The 17883-nt window shown below is 39.2% G+C and overlaps 1 protein-coding gene across 3 annotated transcripts in view; it reads left to right on the top strand.

The window, feature by feature from the left end:
• Positions 1-17883, top strand: part of DYRK1A (dual specificity tyrosine phosphorylation regulated kinase 1A) — a 158635-nt gene that overhangs the window by 28202 nt on the left and 112550 nt on the right. For all 3 annotated transcript variants that reach the window (XM_074996102.1, XM_074996117.1, XM_074996110.1), the window contains one exon: positions 11747-11828. In XM_074996102.1, coding sequence (XP_074852203.1) covers positions 11819-11828 — 10 coding nt within the window. In that variant the 5' untranslated portion in view covers positions 11747-11818. The remainder of the gene's footprint in view (positions 1-11746; positions 11829-17883) is intronic.

Genomic DNA, 17883 nt, shown 5'->3' with positions numbered 1-17883 from the left:
TACCAGAGGGACTTTGAGTGAAAAGTAAAATAGGTGCAAACAACCCCAGATTTGACCCCTTGACTAATACTGTTCAAATTTTATGACAAGTTTACCTCTACAGCTGATTTACATGCCAAATGAACCTGGGTTGAATTAGTTCAGTGGTTCTCAAACTGTTGGTCATAACCCCATTTCAGTGAAGCTGCCAGAGCAGTCTTAGATTTGCTGGGGCTTGATGCCCAAGCCCGAGCGCCAGCTCTTACAGAGAAAGTTGAAGCCTCATGGCTTCAGTCTTGAATGACAGGGCTCATGGTCCAGACCCCATGCTTGGTTTTGGCCTCCCCACCTGGGACAGTGGGGCTTTTTCTGGCTGAGGGTTCAGTACCTTGCTCTGGTGTCTTGTATTGATCTTTGTTGTCAGAAGGAGGTCGTAGACAGTGTTCCCTTTTAATATTTTCCATTCATGGGTGGAATAAATTTGGTTGGGTACACCGAGACATGTGCAGATATCCATCACAAATGGAAGCACATGCTTCCTGCAGTGAGCATTCTGCTAATCAGCTGAACATCATGGCTATGTCTAGATTAGAGTGATCTGTCGACAGAGTTTTTTGTTGGAAAATTATATTCCGACAAAACTTCTGTCGACAGATTTGTGACCAGACTGCTGAGCAGATCGCATGTGTGATCTGCTATTTACACAGAGAGTGGCTGGACTGTCCGGCTGCTCTGTCAGCAAAACGGCCAACCGGAAGCACAGCAGACAGGGTTGTGCAGTGCCCCGGAAGCCCTTTCTATTGATGGGAGGCCCAAGGAGCATCCAGACCAGATTTTTTGTCGACAGATCTCTGTCGACAGTGGCATACTTCCTCATAGTGAGTGGGGTACAGCTGTTGACAAAAGTTCTGCATTCTATTGACTTGTTGGCAGAATGTCCTTGGGAATCTGGATGCTCTGTGGGTTTTGTCAGCAAAACAGTTGTTTTGCTGAAAAAACCCTGCAGTCTAGACACAGCCCACTTGAACCTCTCCTTGGTAGCCTCCCAAATCCTCGGCTTACAGGGAAGATTGTTAGCTATGTAATGAAGTTTCAGAATCTTCAGTTAGTATAATTCAATCCTAGACTAGCGTTTCTGCAGTCTTTCTTAGATTTGTTTACAGGTTACCATGATTAACCTTCAGTTAACAAAATGCTATTAACTTCTCTTCAAGTAAAAGCCCCTTCTGTCATAGAATATTGGCATTTCTTTCTTGAACTGTTTAGCGTCTGCTAGTTAGGCTTTAGATCATCAGTGTCCAACCTTTTGGCTTGCCTGGGCCGCATTGAGTGAAGAGGAGATAAACTTGTGCAGATTTATCGTGAGCTAAAATCACAGTTTGCGTTTTACAGCGGATGGTTATTTGGTTAACTGGTGAATCATAATATTTTGCTGCTCACTGTGGCACATTTGACTCCTGTAACTGGTTACACAGTTATTTTACTATGTTCATGGGCATCCCTGTTATTCATATTGTCATTACTGGTGAAGCTAGTCCTTTGCATCATGCTGCTGTGCTTTTAAACATCCCCAATGTATATTCTCTTGTGATGAATACTGCTGTATGTGCTTGAGTTTTAGGGACTCTTTTCTATGTGTAGGCTGCACTGGAGGGCTTTTCTGACTGCATTTCCTGGAAGACGATGAACACCTGTGTATCAGCGTTGGGGTAGGGCATTTCTGTCCTGACTACTTCTTGAAACCATAAGTGTTCTTAAGGGAAAGAAGACCCCAGGAGATACAGCCCTCTCCTTGGAAATGTCTCCTAAGTGGCCCTTCCAGCCTGGCAGGTGCTGAGTCTTTTTTAAAAAAACAAAACCTTGAGAAACCTGTAGTCAGATCAAAATTAGGGTGTATGCAGATGTTACCTTGCCCTCCTTTAGTGTCTCAACTGGAATCTAAGTGGACATAGGGTTTTGAGACTGGACAGGAGGTCTATGGCTACATTAGAGTAATCTGTTGACAGAAATTACTGTTGAAAGATATCTTCCAACAAACTTTCTGTCAACAGATCGTGTCCAGACAGCAAAGCTGATCGGTCTGTTGATCTGCTCTATTGACAGAGAGTGGCCAGACTGCCTGGCCACTTCCTCTACAGAACTGGCCCCGGAATCCCCCTCACACAGGGTTTTATGGCTGGCACACCCTTGTGGGAGCCCTGGCCAGGCATTCCCTTAAAGGCACCCTCCAAACTCATGTTCGCTATTCATGCTGAGACTTGCCTACCTTGTTGAGGGACAATATAACTTCTGCAGGGCTCACACATTTTCTGTGGGAGTTTGCGTTTTCCAGATAGCTATAGTGCCAGAGCAGCCCCTGGGGGTATTTGCACAGGCACTGCAATCCTGGCTGCCCTCCTCTTCCTCTGGGGGATGAGCCTGGCATTGACTTCAAGGAGGACGCCATGGCTGCCACACGGGCCCACTTGCGCTCACCACTTGGGTGCTCAGGTGGGTCTGAACATACACTACCAATTCTGACTGGTGGGACCAGATAGTGCTGGGCAGTGGGATGACCAGCAGTGGCTCCAGAATTTCAGAATGAGAAAGGACTCCTTCCTGGAGCCCTGCACCTGGCTTGCCCATGCCCTTTGGAGACAGGACACCTGGATATGGCCCACTACCCTCCTGGAGAAGCAAGTTGCCATTGCCTTATGGAAGCTGGCCTCCACTGACAGCTACCACTGTTGGGGCCATCCTCATGCAAGTAAGGCACTCTTGGGCTGCAGGCCCTGCACAGGGGAAGGGGTGGAGGTGGAGCAGGTGTGTGCCTCACCCAAGAGGGACCCTTAGAGAGCAGGATCGGGTGCAAGGGGTGGGATAGGGAGCAGGGACTGTGCTGTCCCACCCTTGCACAGCCTTGCTGCTGGCTGGGGGGAGCCAGCCTCACGGGGGGCTCCCAGAGATCTTGGCAGGGGGACGATGGGGGACCGGAAGGGGACAGGGATGTCCCCCAGAGCCCAGGGGCGCGCGCTCTCAGTCTCTCATAGTGACAGAGAGGTAGCTGCTTTAGTCTGTATTCTATCAAAACAAAAAAGCAGTCAAGTAACATTTTAAAGACTAACAAAATGATGAAAAAAGGTGATGAGTTTTCGTGGGACAGACCCACTTCTTCAGATCATAGCCATTCCAGAACAGACTCAATATGTAAAGCACAGAGGTCCAAAAATTGTTACCAAGTTTGACAAATCAGAAAAACTGTTATCCAGGTTGGCAAATCAGACGAGCAGAGGGGTGGCAGGAGAGAGGTGTAGGCTGGGGAAGTCAAGAGTTAGGTAAGACAAAGTATGTACAAGAATCCTTATAATGGGCCAGGTAATTCCTGTCCATGTTCAAACCATGTGTGAATGTGTCAAATTTGAATATAAATGAGAATGCTGAGCACTCTCTCTGTATATGATTGTTAAAGGTCCTTGTCAGTAAAACACAGACTTTCAAGCATTAACAGAATGACCCACTCCATTAAAAGTAGCAGTCCTGCAACAAAAAAGACTTCAAAAATAAACTCCAAAGAGCAACTTAGGCCTGCAATTCATTTGCAAATTTAACACCATCAGCCAAGGATTGAACAGAGACTGGGAGTGGTTGGCCCATTACAAAGCAGTTTCTCTGCTCTTAATGTTCACACCTTCACATTAGCTACTGATAATGGGTCACATCCTCCCTGACTGAACTAACTTGATTTCCCCTCTCTTGATGTTCGCAACTCCACACTAATTGCTGATAGTGGGCCACATCCTCCGTGACTGAACAGACCTTGTCAACTCTGGCCCTCTCCTTGACTGAGACTCCCTTTTTAAACCCTTGTCTGAATCCTGCCCCGCTCATGCATCTGATGAAGTGAGTAAAATACTTGCTAGACTATAAGGAGCCACGGGACTTCTAGTTGTTTTTGATTTATTGATGTTCATTCATAAATTTACAAAATATTTCATGTTCAGAAATGTGAATAAAATACTCTTGCTTTGCATGTACAAAATAAAACTAAATGGAAAGATTGTGTTATGTGTGAACTGTGAGTCAATTGCTAAGGTTGAATAGATCAGTTTTCAAATGGCTAATCAAAGCCTGTAGATTTTTGAAAGATGCAACTATTTTAAAAGCTAATAATTTTCACCTGTTTTAATTCCAGTATTGCTAAAATGACCCAACACACAGTTTTGTCAAATGCACAAAGCAACCTAAAAGACACTATTTCAGCAGCATTGGTTGTTAACTTCAAAACCTAGGTATGACCTATTCACTTCAGGTATTCTACTGCTGATCAATGTAATAGGAATATCCAGCTATTTAAATTATTCCACAATACAAAACCACTGAGCCTTCAAAAACAAATGCCATTGACTCGTTTAAAGACATTTGTATTAGAAGTAAGCTGTTTGAAAAGTCAAATGTGTGAGTGCTATGCTATTTGCTATTAAATGTTCAATGTACTGCATGTCAGGTATACAAGCAATCAGGTTGTGTAAATTAGAGTTGTAGATATTCGTTTACACGTGAATATAAAATATATGTAGTGTTTTTATATGAATGTTTGATTCTTTATATTTCTTAGACTATGTATTGTACAAAGCAAAATTTATCCGAATAAGTCAGCTTAACCACCTTACACTGTATTTGTGTGATTAAAATATTAGTTGAGAATCATTCCTTTTAGGTTTTTAAGGTCTTTACAGAATGGAAATGATTACCTTTAAAAGGTATTTTAAACAAAATAAATACATTTATTTTTATAATGCAAAAAATCTGGTAATGCATCTTTATGGCTGAGGTTTTATTGTATCTTTTTAGTTCCATTGTAAGCCAAAACATGGCAGTCAATGCCATTTGTCCCAGGAACCTTTGAGATCAGTGAAATATATAGCTACTTTTTAAAAGCACAAGATCAAATTAATTTTTCACATCGTTCCCACAGCAATTATAGCTGGGCCACTTTTCACATATGTATCTTCTATTACTATATAGTATCATAATGTATGTGTATATATTGAACAATACAGTATAAAATCTTACCATTTAAATACAAAGATGTGTGTTTTCAGGTTACTGTTACTGGTGCTTGTAAGCAGTATAATTTAGAGTCCTCTCACATGTATGTATTTGTATCCTGTCCTAGAAGCTAAGAGTAAATAGAACTTGTATGGGTATTCCTTGATATTTATAGAATATTTTAAATGGAAAACAAAATGAATTTACATATGGTATCTTTTTAAAAAATTGGTGGATTTCCATCTAATATGCCTGTATAATCACAAACATTCTGCTACAGTTACACTAGAGAGTTTTGTCAACAAAATATGCTGCGCATTTATATACAAAATGGGTTTAGGTGATTGTGTGTTGACAAAACTCAGCGCTTTCCCCACAGTGTTCTCTCTCAAAACTTTGAGGCGTAACATCTTTGTTGACAGATTTCTGTTGACAAAACAGCTGTGTAAATGCCCCCATGGTGCCTTTCTTGACAGACGGCATCTTCAACAATGGGCAGCCCTGTCTGCTTTGTTTCCGGGTGTCTGTTTTGTCGAGAGAGCAGCCAAGCAGTCTGGCTGCTCTGTTGACAGAGCAGAGCCCTCTCCCGATTGGCTTTTGTGTGTGATTGCACTCTTGTCAACAGAAGTTTTGTCAGGAAATCTTTTCTGACAGTGATTTCTGTTGACAGAGTGCTGTAGTGTAACTGTAGCCTGTAAGTGTAGCTCCAGGATTAGGCTGCTATAGATATAGTATAAAGGAGTGCAAAAGGCTGCATTCAGCCCATCAAGGTAATCTAATTGCAGGCTGTGAGACTTATTTTTTTTTGCTGACGTTGACTGTTCACTGATAACGTCCCCCCTCAGTTCCCAGTGGCCATGGGAGTTGTGGGAGGGAGCAGCCAGCATGTGCTTGTGGTCCCTTCCCCAGACTCCTCCACGGGCAGGAACAGTGAACTAGGGGCAGAGCTTGTGAACGGTCAGCATCAACAAAATATCTTGTGGCCCACAAATAGCAAACAGTATGTGATCTGGAATCTTTTGATAACTCTCCCTTTAATATGGGCAGTGCATTGTGGGATATGATATAGTATCTGTATTTTGATCATGCTGCTAATAAAGTCTTGATTTTTGAAAAGGAAGCTTGCAGCATTCCTGCTGTGAAGGGCAACAGACATTTTAAGAAAGAAAACTGAAATTAAACGTGAAGTAAAATAGTCATAATTAAAGTGGATTTGGGAGTGAAAGTCAGGAAGATAGTACAAGTAGACACGTGTAAAGTGTGGCGAAATAGAATTTGTAAGAAGTTTGTGAACATTCAGCAGTAAACGTATCATATTACAAATCATTGTGTGTGTACTGTTCTTAAAAGAGAGGTTATAAAAAGTGTGGTTTGACATTACTTATTAAGGACTGTCTTGTATTCCCATGCATTGTGGCTCTTTACTTTTTACCAAATTTGAAAAAAATGGCTCTTCTTGCTATTTTTGTTGCCAACCCCTGAGCTAGACAGTCATTTATGAAAGCTTCCTTTGTGTCTTGTGTAGCATTATTGAGCAAAGATAGTTAATCTGTAATGATAAGCAGAAAAAAAATTATTAAAAAAATTCATATAGGCCATTTGGCTCATTCAGAATTGTTTGTGTGGCAAATATTGTTGATCCTTTTAAAACTATATTTAAATTTGTAGTTTGAGGAATGTTTTGATATAGAGTAACAGTGAAAGCATAGTAAAAATGTTTTCTGTGGCACTTAATTGGAGTACCTGACCTGTGGCATGCTCCCAGTCTTGTGTCTTGTCTACTAGTAAAATGTGGTACTTTAAAAATAAATTGAGAATCTAGTATTTAAAGAGTTAAAGAATTTAAATCTGTGTTTTTAAATTATCAAGTTTGTTAGCTCTTACACTTACAGATTTAAAACAATGAAGTAGGGAATTTTAAAATTATGTTAGTGCCTAGAGGCCTCAGTTGGGAAGTGTTTCTCATTGTGCTCAGATGTAATTAGTATTGCTACTGTATCCCCAAGCTCAGTTTCATTTGAGACCCAGAGCAATAAGTTCCTTTTTTGTATGGCAAATTCAGTCTTGGGGAGTGATAAAGACTATGGTTAGTGAAAGTGATGACATAGCATTGTGTAATTTAATTGTTCCAAACAATGTTCCCTCAAAGCTTTGCCATCCATGTATGGACTTTTCCACCCATGTGTGAAATAAATTTTTCTGTGTGCTTTGAGGAACATGCAAATGTGCACCATCAGTAGAAACAAAATTCTAGCTGAGGGTACTCTGCTAATCAGCTGGATGATATTGGAATCTTCCCTGTGGAGCCACAGAAGCGCACAGTGTACAGGGAACACTGTTTCCAAATAATTTTAATTCAAGGAAAAAAATAAAATTGTATGTAAGTCAGGAATAGCCAGCCTACCTGTTTTTGGTTACCTGATTTCTAATAGAGGTCACATCAGATGTATATTCTGAGAAAGATTTCAAAGGAAGACGGGTTTGTTCGTTTTGTTTAAGGAGCAAGGTGGAACAAATCATGTTTAGAGATGCTGACAAACAGGTAAATGACAGCTGGTAACATTCATGGGGTTGAGGGAAGGACTGTAGATGGGTTTACATTACAGAACATTGTCATTTTCTGCATGTGGTTGTGAAGAATAGGTAGCTAGCATGATATTAACCACAGTCTTACAATAGTATAGAATGAATTGTGTTAATCAGAATATAAGTAAATTGAGTAAATATTTTATAGGAAAAATGAGGTCTAAGTCGAATTTACTGTGGTGGAGAGGGGAATAGCGAAGGAGTTTAGAGTAGGGAATGTCACAATCGGAATGATACTCATCGTCCTTATCAATCAACTATTTTGAATGGATGGCAGAGGAGCACTCTGTATGTTGTGGAAATTAGCACAGAAGTGGGAGACCTTTTTTTAGGTCAATTGTAAATTTGCTGAAAAAAGCGTTTGAGGCCATGGAGTCATTGAAGCTATTCAAATTGAGGTTAAATTTGGTGAATAGTTTTGGCCAAAGAAACAACAACAACAACAACAACAAAAATTCGCAGAAAACCAAAACTCAAGTATATGTTTTGGAGAACTGTTGAAATTAAAAGTTTCAGCATTTTGTGAATGGAGTCCTTTGGGCTTTTTATGTTGAATCAGTTTTTTTTTTTTTCAGTTGAACCCTTTCAAAACAGTTCAGCCTGGTGAGGTAAATTTTAAAAAAAAATCAGTGTTGATTTGAAACTAGTTTTTGTTCACTTTGGTCACTTTGGTGTCACTTTGATTCACCAAAACAAATAAAAATTATTCACTCACTTCGCAGGGGAAGCAGCAGCCTCAATTAATTTGGGATATAAGTGCCTGAATGGAAGCTTTTACTGTGTTAGTTTTAGGGAAAAACAAAACAGCGGTCATGTATTACTTTAAAGGCGAACAAAATGATTTTATTAGGTGATGAACTTTCATGGTACAGACCCACTTCTTCAGATTCATTAAATTTCCAGTCTAGACTAAGTTATATAGCACTGAGGTCCAAAAAATTTTATTGTTAGTCTTTAAAGTGCTACTTGACTGCTTTTTTGTTTTGACAGAATACAGACTAATACGGCTATCTCTTTGTTAGTTTTAGAGGGTTGATGATAATTTACCTCTTGTCTGTGGTAACCAATATTTTGTGTCTCAGTTTCAAATCAAATTAAGCTCCTTAAATTAACACTTTTTGCTTGTAGTGTCATGCTTGATCCATTGTTCTTCTCCCTTTTACCTCTTTCCTAACCATTCCTTGTTTCCTCATCTTATTCCACAATAGCTTCATTCCTTCCTTTGAGCTCCTCTTCCTTCTAATTCATGAAAGTACATTATACTGGAGCAGATGCTAGCCTGTGAAATTGTTGAATGGTACTTCTCCTAAGTAGGAAGGTTGGTTTTCTCTTAGTGACCTGATAAAGTGTGTGATGAGTCCACGTGCCCCTTGTAAATTATGCCAAAACTTACCTATTAGTCACAATATTCTTTCCCCGCTTTGAAAACTAGCATTTGTTTTATTTTGACTCTATTGAATTTTAGAGATTAAATGTGTTTTGGAAAGTCATACACTCTAGTTCTTTGATACTCCTGATCCTAATCCTGATGCCCATTAGTGTTTGGTAACTTAACACTGTTCTAAACTTTTATTAGGAGACAATATTAAACAAAAATATGCTAGACTGCAATTGTTCTTGCTTGGTTGCATCCACCCACATAATCACTGTTAGATTTCCTTTTCCTAGGACCTAACATTTTATTAGTGAATCTCCCTTTTATTGCCTGCAGCTCCATTCTGTTCTAATCTCTCGGGGTTGCTTTAGAATTTCAGTGTGTGTGAGAGACGCTTCTAATCTGATATCTTTGGCAATTTGATCATGGCTGAATTTTGCCACACACCTTATAAAAAGACATGCAGCCATTCAGGATTCAGAGAGGGATGTGCTTTTTTTAAAGTGTCCAATAGTTCTGCAGTAGTCTGCAATTAATAAATAACTACTTGTATATAAGCAGTCTGTTCACCAATGTGACCAAATCAGTTATTGTATAACTTGGGGCACTTCTGAAAGATGCAGATTGAGAGCCCCTAAATTTTTGCTGGATGTTCTATCAAGTTTACTTTTTCTTATTACAGGACAGAGGAGAGATTGAGCAGTATGACTTAAAACTCTTACTTTGCAGCCCATTACCCACAAGATCGTGCTGACTTATGGGGTGTGTCTACACTAGGAACCAACTTCGAAGTTAGGCACTGCATCGAAGTAGCCAGCAGAGAGTCTACGCACATTTTCCCCTTACTTTGAAGTTAACTTCGGAGTAGGGATCCCAGCTTCGAAGTCCTTACTCCATTTCCAGGAATGGAGTAGTGCCCTTCTTTGAAGTAGGGTGTGTGTAGACACCCAACTTTGAAGTAAGCAACTTTGAAGTTATTTTTGTAGTGTAGACACAGCCATGGTGTAGCATTTGGAGGTGAGCGTAGCATTTTAGATCATGGACTATCATTTTTCTGTAGATCCTATTATCTCTTCCTTCAGTGCATCCATCTACTTTTTTTAGCTTTTTATAATTGATGATATACCCAGGGCAAGCACCTTCACTCAGCTATTACTGAAGACTTCAGAGTTTCTGTATTTGGTGAATGGTACTGGTTTAGAATCCATTGATATGTTGTCATTGTCAAGTTTCATGGTAGTGAACAATGTGCCAGTCTTTATGAAAAGAAATAATTCAATACCAGACTTTCACCAGTTTGCCACCTGAATCTAGTCTTCAAAATTAGATGCATTTCTCTGCTTTAAGAACTTGAGCACAACCATAATGTGAATTGATTTTGTTGAATTCCTCTAAATGATTTCAAGTTTCACAAATCTTTTGCTGCAAGAAGTACTGAAAAGTGAACTTCATATGTAGGGTATACATGAGCATGTTTCCACTTGTAGACCGAGAATTTATAAAGGGATTAAAAACTTGGTTTCATGTCCTGAAACTAAGCAGAATGTGGTGGCATAAGTTACGATCAAAGTTTAGTAGACTTAGTCTTCTTGATAAGAAACTGATTAAAGTAGGATAGCCATGTGAGTCTGAGTTTTAGATTACATTCTTTTGAATTGCTTAAACTGGTTAATTGTTGTGATGTGCAAGGATGGTATTCAAATTTAAGGCAGAAAAGTTTACCGCTAATCCTCTGTGAACACCAGATTAGTATTCAAGCACTTCCTAAGATAAAACGAGGAGTTCGGTGTCATCTTAAAGACTAAGAAATTTATTTGGGCATAAACTTTCGTGGCTGGGGTCCACTTTATAAGATGCATTAAGTGGTAATTTTGGTTTGGCAAGGATATTTATAAACATACAAATAAAACTTAAGTTTCTACCTTATGTTTCTGGCAATTATCCAGTTTAGTAATTCAAAAGAATGTTATCCAAAATTTTGAGTTCTGTATTCCTTTCATATTTTTGCATAGGTTACATCATATGTAAAGGCACATACATGAGCATATTTAGGAAATTGTCCATTCTTATAAATATGGTCTGGTTCTTCATAGATTCTTTCCGCTTTTTATTTTTGTTGGAATAATTAATATTTAGAAATGATGCTGAATTAGATCATTTTTACCATGCAAGATCAAGAAGATGGACTACATGAAAGAGATTCATCCTTGTGCTGGGGTGTCTGTGAGTTTTCTGTAATGATGATTCAGTAAAAATCATACAGAATTTCAACATGACTTAAAAGATTTACAATATAATTTTAGGTTTATATAGCTCTTAACACCCAATGTTATCTAAGAGGATTGCTAACTAAGGATGGTATGTATTCTCACTGAGGCACCGATAAATTAAGGATCTGATTATTCAGTGGTGCTGAATAAGAGTTGGGAAATGGAGGGTGAGTAGGATCTCTGAAAGTTGGGCACTGTCGGATTTGTCAGTGACCATTGGGAATAGAACTCAGGTCTTAGCATTTTATACAGTAACAGCTAGAATTTCTACCTTCTCTGTAAATGTACTATTTCTTTGAAGATGTGATTGTCCCAAACTAGAATTTAGAGGCCATTACCAGTGACTAAGGCCCCATTGTAGTAGGCACAGTTCACATGCATGACAAAAATGGTGTTCTGTCCTCAAGGATTTTTAAGTCTTCTATCCTTTACTAGAAATGGATTATCAAGGTAATTGCATCTTGTGTTTTTACCGCTTTTTCTAATCTTGTTTTTCTTTATTTTACAGTACTGGGTTTTGCTGCTGGACTCTCCCCTGCTACCCACCCCCACAGGATGATATGAGACTTGAAAGAAGACGATGCATACAGGTGATCCTAGTTTTGAAATTCTTATTGAAAGATCTGTATTGTTGTTTTGATAGTGTTCTAGTCTGGCTTTGCATTTTTCTTTCCACTTCCTCTGCAAAACTATATCATAACGACCTTAATAAAACATATTTGCAAAAGCAGTACGAATCATTGATGCACCTTTGATGTCTTGGAAATGAGCATTTAGAAATTATAGTTTAAAATGTCTAGTGGGAAAGCGGTTTTCATGAGTGTAAATGGATTCTTTCCCAGTTTTCTCTAAATAGATGGTCATACAATCATAGTGCTGGGAAAGCATATTGCATTATTTTAAGTCCTCTTTTTGTGAATATTCTTCATTTTGTATGTTTCCTAGTTGCAGATTTCCAGTTGTGTTGTGTAATTGCTTGTGTATTAATTTAAATATCAAAATTATTTTTGATCACTTTGTTAAAAAAAGCATCCAACTGAAGCTATTTTAAACAAGGAAATAGTAACACTACTTCAGCTTTAACTCTCACCATTGGACTGAGATTTTTTTAAGGGGTTCATAAGAGTTGATGTTGTATCCCTCAACTGTTTGCAATATACAGCCATTCTTCAAGATAGTGCTTTGTTTTTTTGTTTTTTTTTAAATTGGACTTTCCAAAGCTAGTGTGATTTAAAATATGTATATTTCAAAACCTTTTCAGGCTTCATATGCTTTTTCTGCTATGTGAAATTCTCAAAACTTTGTGCATATTATTTAAGCAGAAGGGCATTACTGTAACGAAGCCTCATATCCCATAAAATGGGATACATGATGAAATAATAAATGAAGCAAAGTAGGTTCTTGACCTTGTGCAATTAGAGTTGCAATATGACTGTGTGGTTACATCAAAACTTTTGGTAAAACTAATTTTATGGGGACTCTAAGATATATTATTTCTGACAATATACATAGATTCTTTTGTGTTGGAAGTGTGGTTAATAAGTTGACTTGAAAAGTGCTGGTTTTCAACAGATAGTTTGCTGTGTTGTTTGAATAAGAAAGGAAGGTTTTTTGTTTTGTTTTTTTTTAGTTTTACATTTATTAGGAAAACCAGAATTTGTATTCTGAAATTGAGAATGAGACAAAATTTGAATTTCTTAACTGAGATACAGGTGTTTAATTGTCTATAAATATAGTACTATATAATGAATCTGCAAAACAGTAAAAAGTTGACCTGTAGGAGAGCATGATTTGTCTTTTGATCTTGAATCTGTTCATGTGTATCTCGTGGCTCAGCCAAGAGAAGGAAGGTTTTCATGGCAGCTGAGGACATTAACTGTTCCAGGTGGCCTCTCAGTATGACGTAGCTTGGATTTCTAGAGTTTCTTTTGCATGATTGGGTCTGTTTTGGGCTAAGAATAAGGGGAAATATATTGATAGTGTAAATAGACAAAGTGTACCAACCAGGTTCCGTGGTGTCTATATGGCTGAGGACAGCAACACTCTTTGAAAACTGCATGCAAGAAATTCAGATGAGGCTTATGTTCGAATAAAATAACATGTCAGATTGTCTGAAGTTCTAAATGCAGAAGAATATTAAGATATTCCAAATTAAAATCAAAATTTGTAAGGAGCTTCTGGTTAAATAGGTTGTGTTGAAGTTGAAATGTACTTTCTGATTTTGCTAAATGGGAAATTTATTTGGTTTGCCTGATTCTTTCCTTAATTATAGATTGCAAGTTAAAACCCTGTGGTCAAAAATTTTATATATGTAGTCTAAGCAGAATTTAATTTTTATTTTTATATGTTTGGTGAATAATATTAAAGTTTATTTTTAAGTATTTTAAATGTTTTTATTTAAATTATTAGAGTTATTGGCAATTATGGGAGGCTGATGCTGGAAGGATCAAAATTATTTAATTACAGTAGATGCTGAGATTCAAAGAGTTTTAAGTATTACTGTGATAAGTTGAAATCTGTGTTGAAAGAGGATTGCATGGGTGCCTAGACCTTGTTAAAGGCTCTCAGTGCTTCAGATGTGACATCCTTGGGATGGCTACCATGATGATACAAAGTGCCTCTTGGTTCCAGAGGCATTGGTATGTCAAAGGAGATTCAAAGCACCATTGAGGACCTCCTCTTTTAAACGCTGCAGTCTTTTTAATAAGGGCACTGATGAGATTTATCACATGTTGTAGTACTCTGGTGACCTTGTACTGCTTGGGCATCTCAGCTCCCAGGACATGTTTTAAGCTTATCTTGTCAGAAGCAGAGCAACCATCCTATTATTACAGTCATCACAGAGATAATGCAAGCTTCAAAGGAAGAGGTAGAATATCCAGAGGAGGTGACACTCAGCCTCTTTGTCCTCCACCGTGTATTTTCCATCCATGTGCCTTCTGATAGCAGGTTTAGTAGTGTGCTCAAGAGCTTTGCAGAAAGCCAGCAGACTCCCTCCCTCCACCCCCAACTTTGGCAACTTTATACATTCATTTTGGGAAGCATTGAATGAGAGTATCTCAGAACAGAGGGTTCTGGAAGTTGTGGACAAGTACTAACCTATCCATTTTCAGTCCCCCCATACCCTTCTCCCACTTGTGAGATATTGCTGAGGAAGAAAATGAGCTCCCTCCTTCAACTCAGAGCAGTAACACTTGCCCATGGAATTCCAGAGCAAGGTTTTTTTCTTCTCATTTTTCCTCATCCCAAAGAAAAGGAGTTATCACCTCCTTCTGAACCTTCAGTTCAGTATATTTGACCCAAGAATGGTGATTGTAGCATCTACAGTTCTACTCTCAATCCTCAAGGTTGGTTCATGACCCTGAATTTACAAAGTGCATACTTTCGTAGTGCTATACGCCCAGCTTTTAGGAAAAGCCTCTTGTTTCTTATGGAAGAACCTTATTATCAGTTCCAGCTATATTCTTTTTGTCTCTACATGGCCCGATGGGTCTTCACCAAGTGACAGGGAGATGGACGTATTCCTGAGAAAGTCAGGGATCCAGGTCTGTCTGCATCTCAACAATGGGATGATGTGAGCTCAGTTGCCTCAACAAGTCATTGACTCAATCCAAGTAACCTTATGCCACTGGGTCTCAGATTCAACAGAACAAATCACACTCACACTACTATTCAGAGCCCGGAGTTCATAAGATCTGTGTTTGACTCAGTGGCAAGATATTTCTCACCGTTCTAAATCTCACTGACCATCTTCAGTCTTGCTTGAGGATGTTAGTTTGATCAGAACTTTTTCTGGATCTTGTAACAACAGTTGCTGCATTTATCAGTCTAGTTTTAAAAACCTGGAGAATGGACAAGTCTAAAAATGTAGTTGTCAGTGTACAAACATTAGCAGGTGTGCTTCCATTGAGATCGGGGCAGGCTCTGTAGATGTCCCTATGCTGTTTAACAGTTTTGTCAGTGAAATACAAGAAAACATAAAATCATGACAGATCAAGTTTAGTTAAAAAGGAAATTGAGTGAGTGGTAAATAGAGTCAAGGACAGCTTACTAATTGATAGTTTTTTTTTGATCAGAGGGTAAACTGGATACAAGCAAACAGTATGCTTTCTGTATCTAGGAGCTAAGAATGTATAGGGTGGGTGTCATTGCTCTGAGTTGGAGGGAGCCCGTTTTATTCCTCAGTAATATCTCACAAGAGAAAGAAGGGTAAAGATGGACTGGAAATGGATAGATTAGTATTTGTCCACGACTTTCAGGACCTTCTGTTCTGAGATTCTCTCATTTCATTGTTCCCAAAATGAACTTAAATAGTTGCCAAAGTGAGGTGGGGGTGGGGAAGAGAAGAGAAATTAATCTCTGGCTCTCTGCAAAGCTCTTGAGCACACTGTTAAACCTGCTATCAGAAGGCATCTGGATGCAGAATGTTGGGGGGAAGACAAAAAGGCAGTGTGTCCCCTCTTCCTGTCCTGGGAAACAGAAACTGAACAAGGTTTGGGGGTCATAGTGGGTAATAAGCTCAAATGTGATGCTGTGGCTAAAGGAGCTGATGCTGTCTGGGGATGCATAAATGGGAAATTGAGTAGGAAAAGAGAGGATATTTTACATCTCCACTGGTGCAATAGCTTTAGGAATGTGTCCAGTTCCTCCAGTCTAAGAAAGATATCAATAACTTAGAGAGGAGTCGGAGAAGAACTATGGAAATGATCAAAAAGGATGAGAAAACATAGCTTATGATGGACTCAACAAGCTCAAACTCTTGAGCTTAAAGAGAAAGTTAAGGTATGATCTGACTTAAAGTATCTGTATGGGAAACAAATATTTAATAATATACTCATTAGTGTAACAGACAAAGGTATAACACGATCCAATAACTGAAAGCTGAATCCAGACAAATTCAGGCCGGAAATAAGATACAGGCAGCAAAAAATGAGAGTAATTTAGCCTTTGGAACAATTCACTGCATATTATTGTGGATTGTTAATCATGGACTATTTTTAAATCACAGTGGAATTTTTTTTGGAAAGGTATGCCCTAGGAATTTATTTTAGGCAAGTTTTGTGGCCTGCATTATGTAGGAGATCAGGCTAGATGATCACTGTGTATCTTTCTGACTTTGGAATCTATGAATTTGCCTGATTCATCTATTCTTTGCGGAAGTGTGGTTGAGTTCATTGTATCTACCTGGCAAACATCATCTGCACAAGTTGATCATGATTCTCCAGGAAGTCATCTCCTTTGATTGTGTCTGTAGCAGTGTGTTGTTTTCACCTAGCATGGCCTACTTTTATTGTGTTTAGAACTATCCAAGGTTTTCTACTGGGTTGGATAGTACCAGAAAAATCTAGTCCTTCATTAATTGTTATTTTGACAGATGCCTTTGTCATAGATTGGATGGAACCTAATGATCAATCCTTGATCTCTTAAAAACCATAGTCAAAACTTCACGCATCTTGTGCGATAAAAATAGCCTAGTGTTCTGTGATTCTGTGAGCTTGCAATATATTTTAGAAATGTGCCTCTGTCTGTCCATCCAAGAAGATCTTGATTCAACTCCTCCTCCTAAATAAGAGCGAGGACCACCAAATTTGGTATGTGGGCTTCCTCTTATAATTTAAAGCAATGAAATAGTTTGGTTGTGTCAGGGTAATTGAATGTGCCTGGAATTTGATAGTTTCTCATTAAATGGAAATGGGGGAGGTCTGGTAACAGGGGCATTTATGCTCCATAGTGACAACAGGGGAGCAGCAAGCGCAGAAGTCATTTGTACTGCAGAGTGATCAATAAGGGGTGGCTACACCTGTGAGAGAGAGAGTGGCCAGCTGTGGCCAGACCTTTAAATGTTGCAGGCTACCATCACAAATAAGTGTGTCCACCCCCTTTCAGTCTCAAAGCTGTAGCACCAAACACTCTCCCATGATCCTGGCCAGCCTCGGAAGCAGCTACCAAACAGGGCCAATCAGCTGACCCTTCCCCTGCCCCCAGCAGGAGCCACTGTCAGGCCAGTGCAGCACTGGCCAGTGTTGGGACTCCCCTGAGCTCTCCCCTCCCGGCCCTAAGCCTACACAAGAACCTGAGCAATGCTGGATAAATCCTCTAGTTGGTTAACAAGTCCTGAGGTTCAAGCCATAAGCATAACTTTAAAGAGTTGCATGGTTATTTTGTACAGAGTTATACATAATCCCTTCAGTGCCTTCTTTCAAATGAGCTTTGCATTACCCTTCCCTACATTAGTGATCTCACAGTTTGAAACCCCCTTGATACAGTACTGGCGCTAGGAGGCACCTTTGTGTCCACCTTATCTTTCAGGGGGTGGCAGAGAGTGGCTGTTTTCATGACTTTTCTTCTTCCTTCAAACCAGATGTAAGTTTCAAATCTCTGAAAGAATCTTGAGGTGGACAAGATTCTTTTAGAACCTGTGGTCTCCCATTCTTTTCCCACAGTAGTGCATCAGAAGCTGCAAACAGGCTTCTCTGAGTAATTTTCTTTGAGTGTCGGGAGCGGGTATAGAATACCCTATTAAACACTTGGCTGGGATTGTGGGGGGGCCAGTGCATGATTGTTGAAGTAAGACAAAAGCCTTTGGATTCATTCCTTCGCCATAAAATTTCTAATGAAAAGGGAGTTGAGGACCTTTGAGCTTTA

Source organism: Carettochelys insculpta, chromosome 1, assembly GCF_033958435.1.
Source record: "Carettochelys insculpta isolate YL-2023 chromosome 1, ASM3395843v1, whole genome shotgun sequence".
NCBI classification, from domain to species: domain Eukaryota; kingdom Metazoa; phylum Chordata; order Testudines; family Carettochelyidae; genus Carettochelys; species Carettochelys insculpta.
Note: the sequence above shows the minus strand (reverse complement) of the source record. Positions and strands in the feature narration are given on the sequence as shown.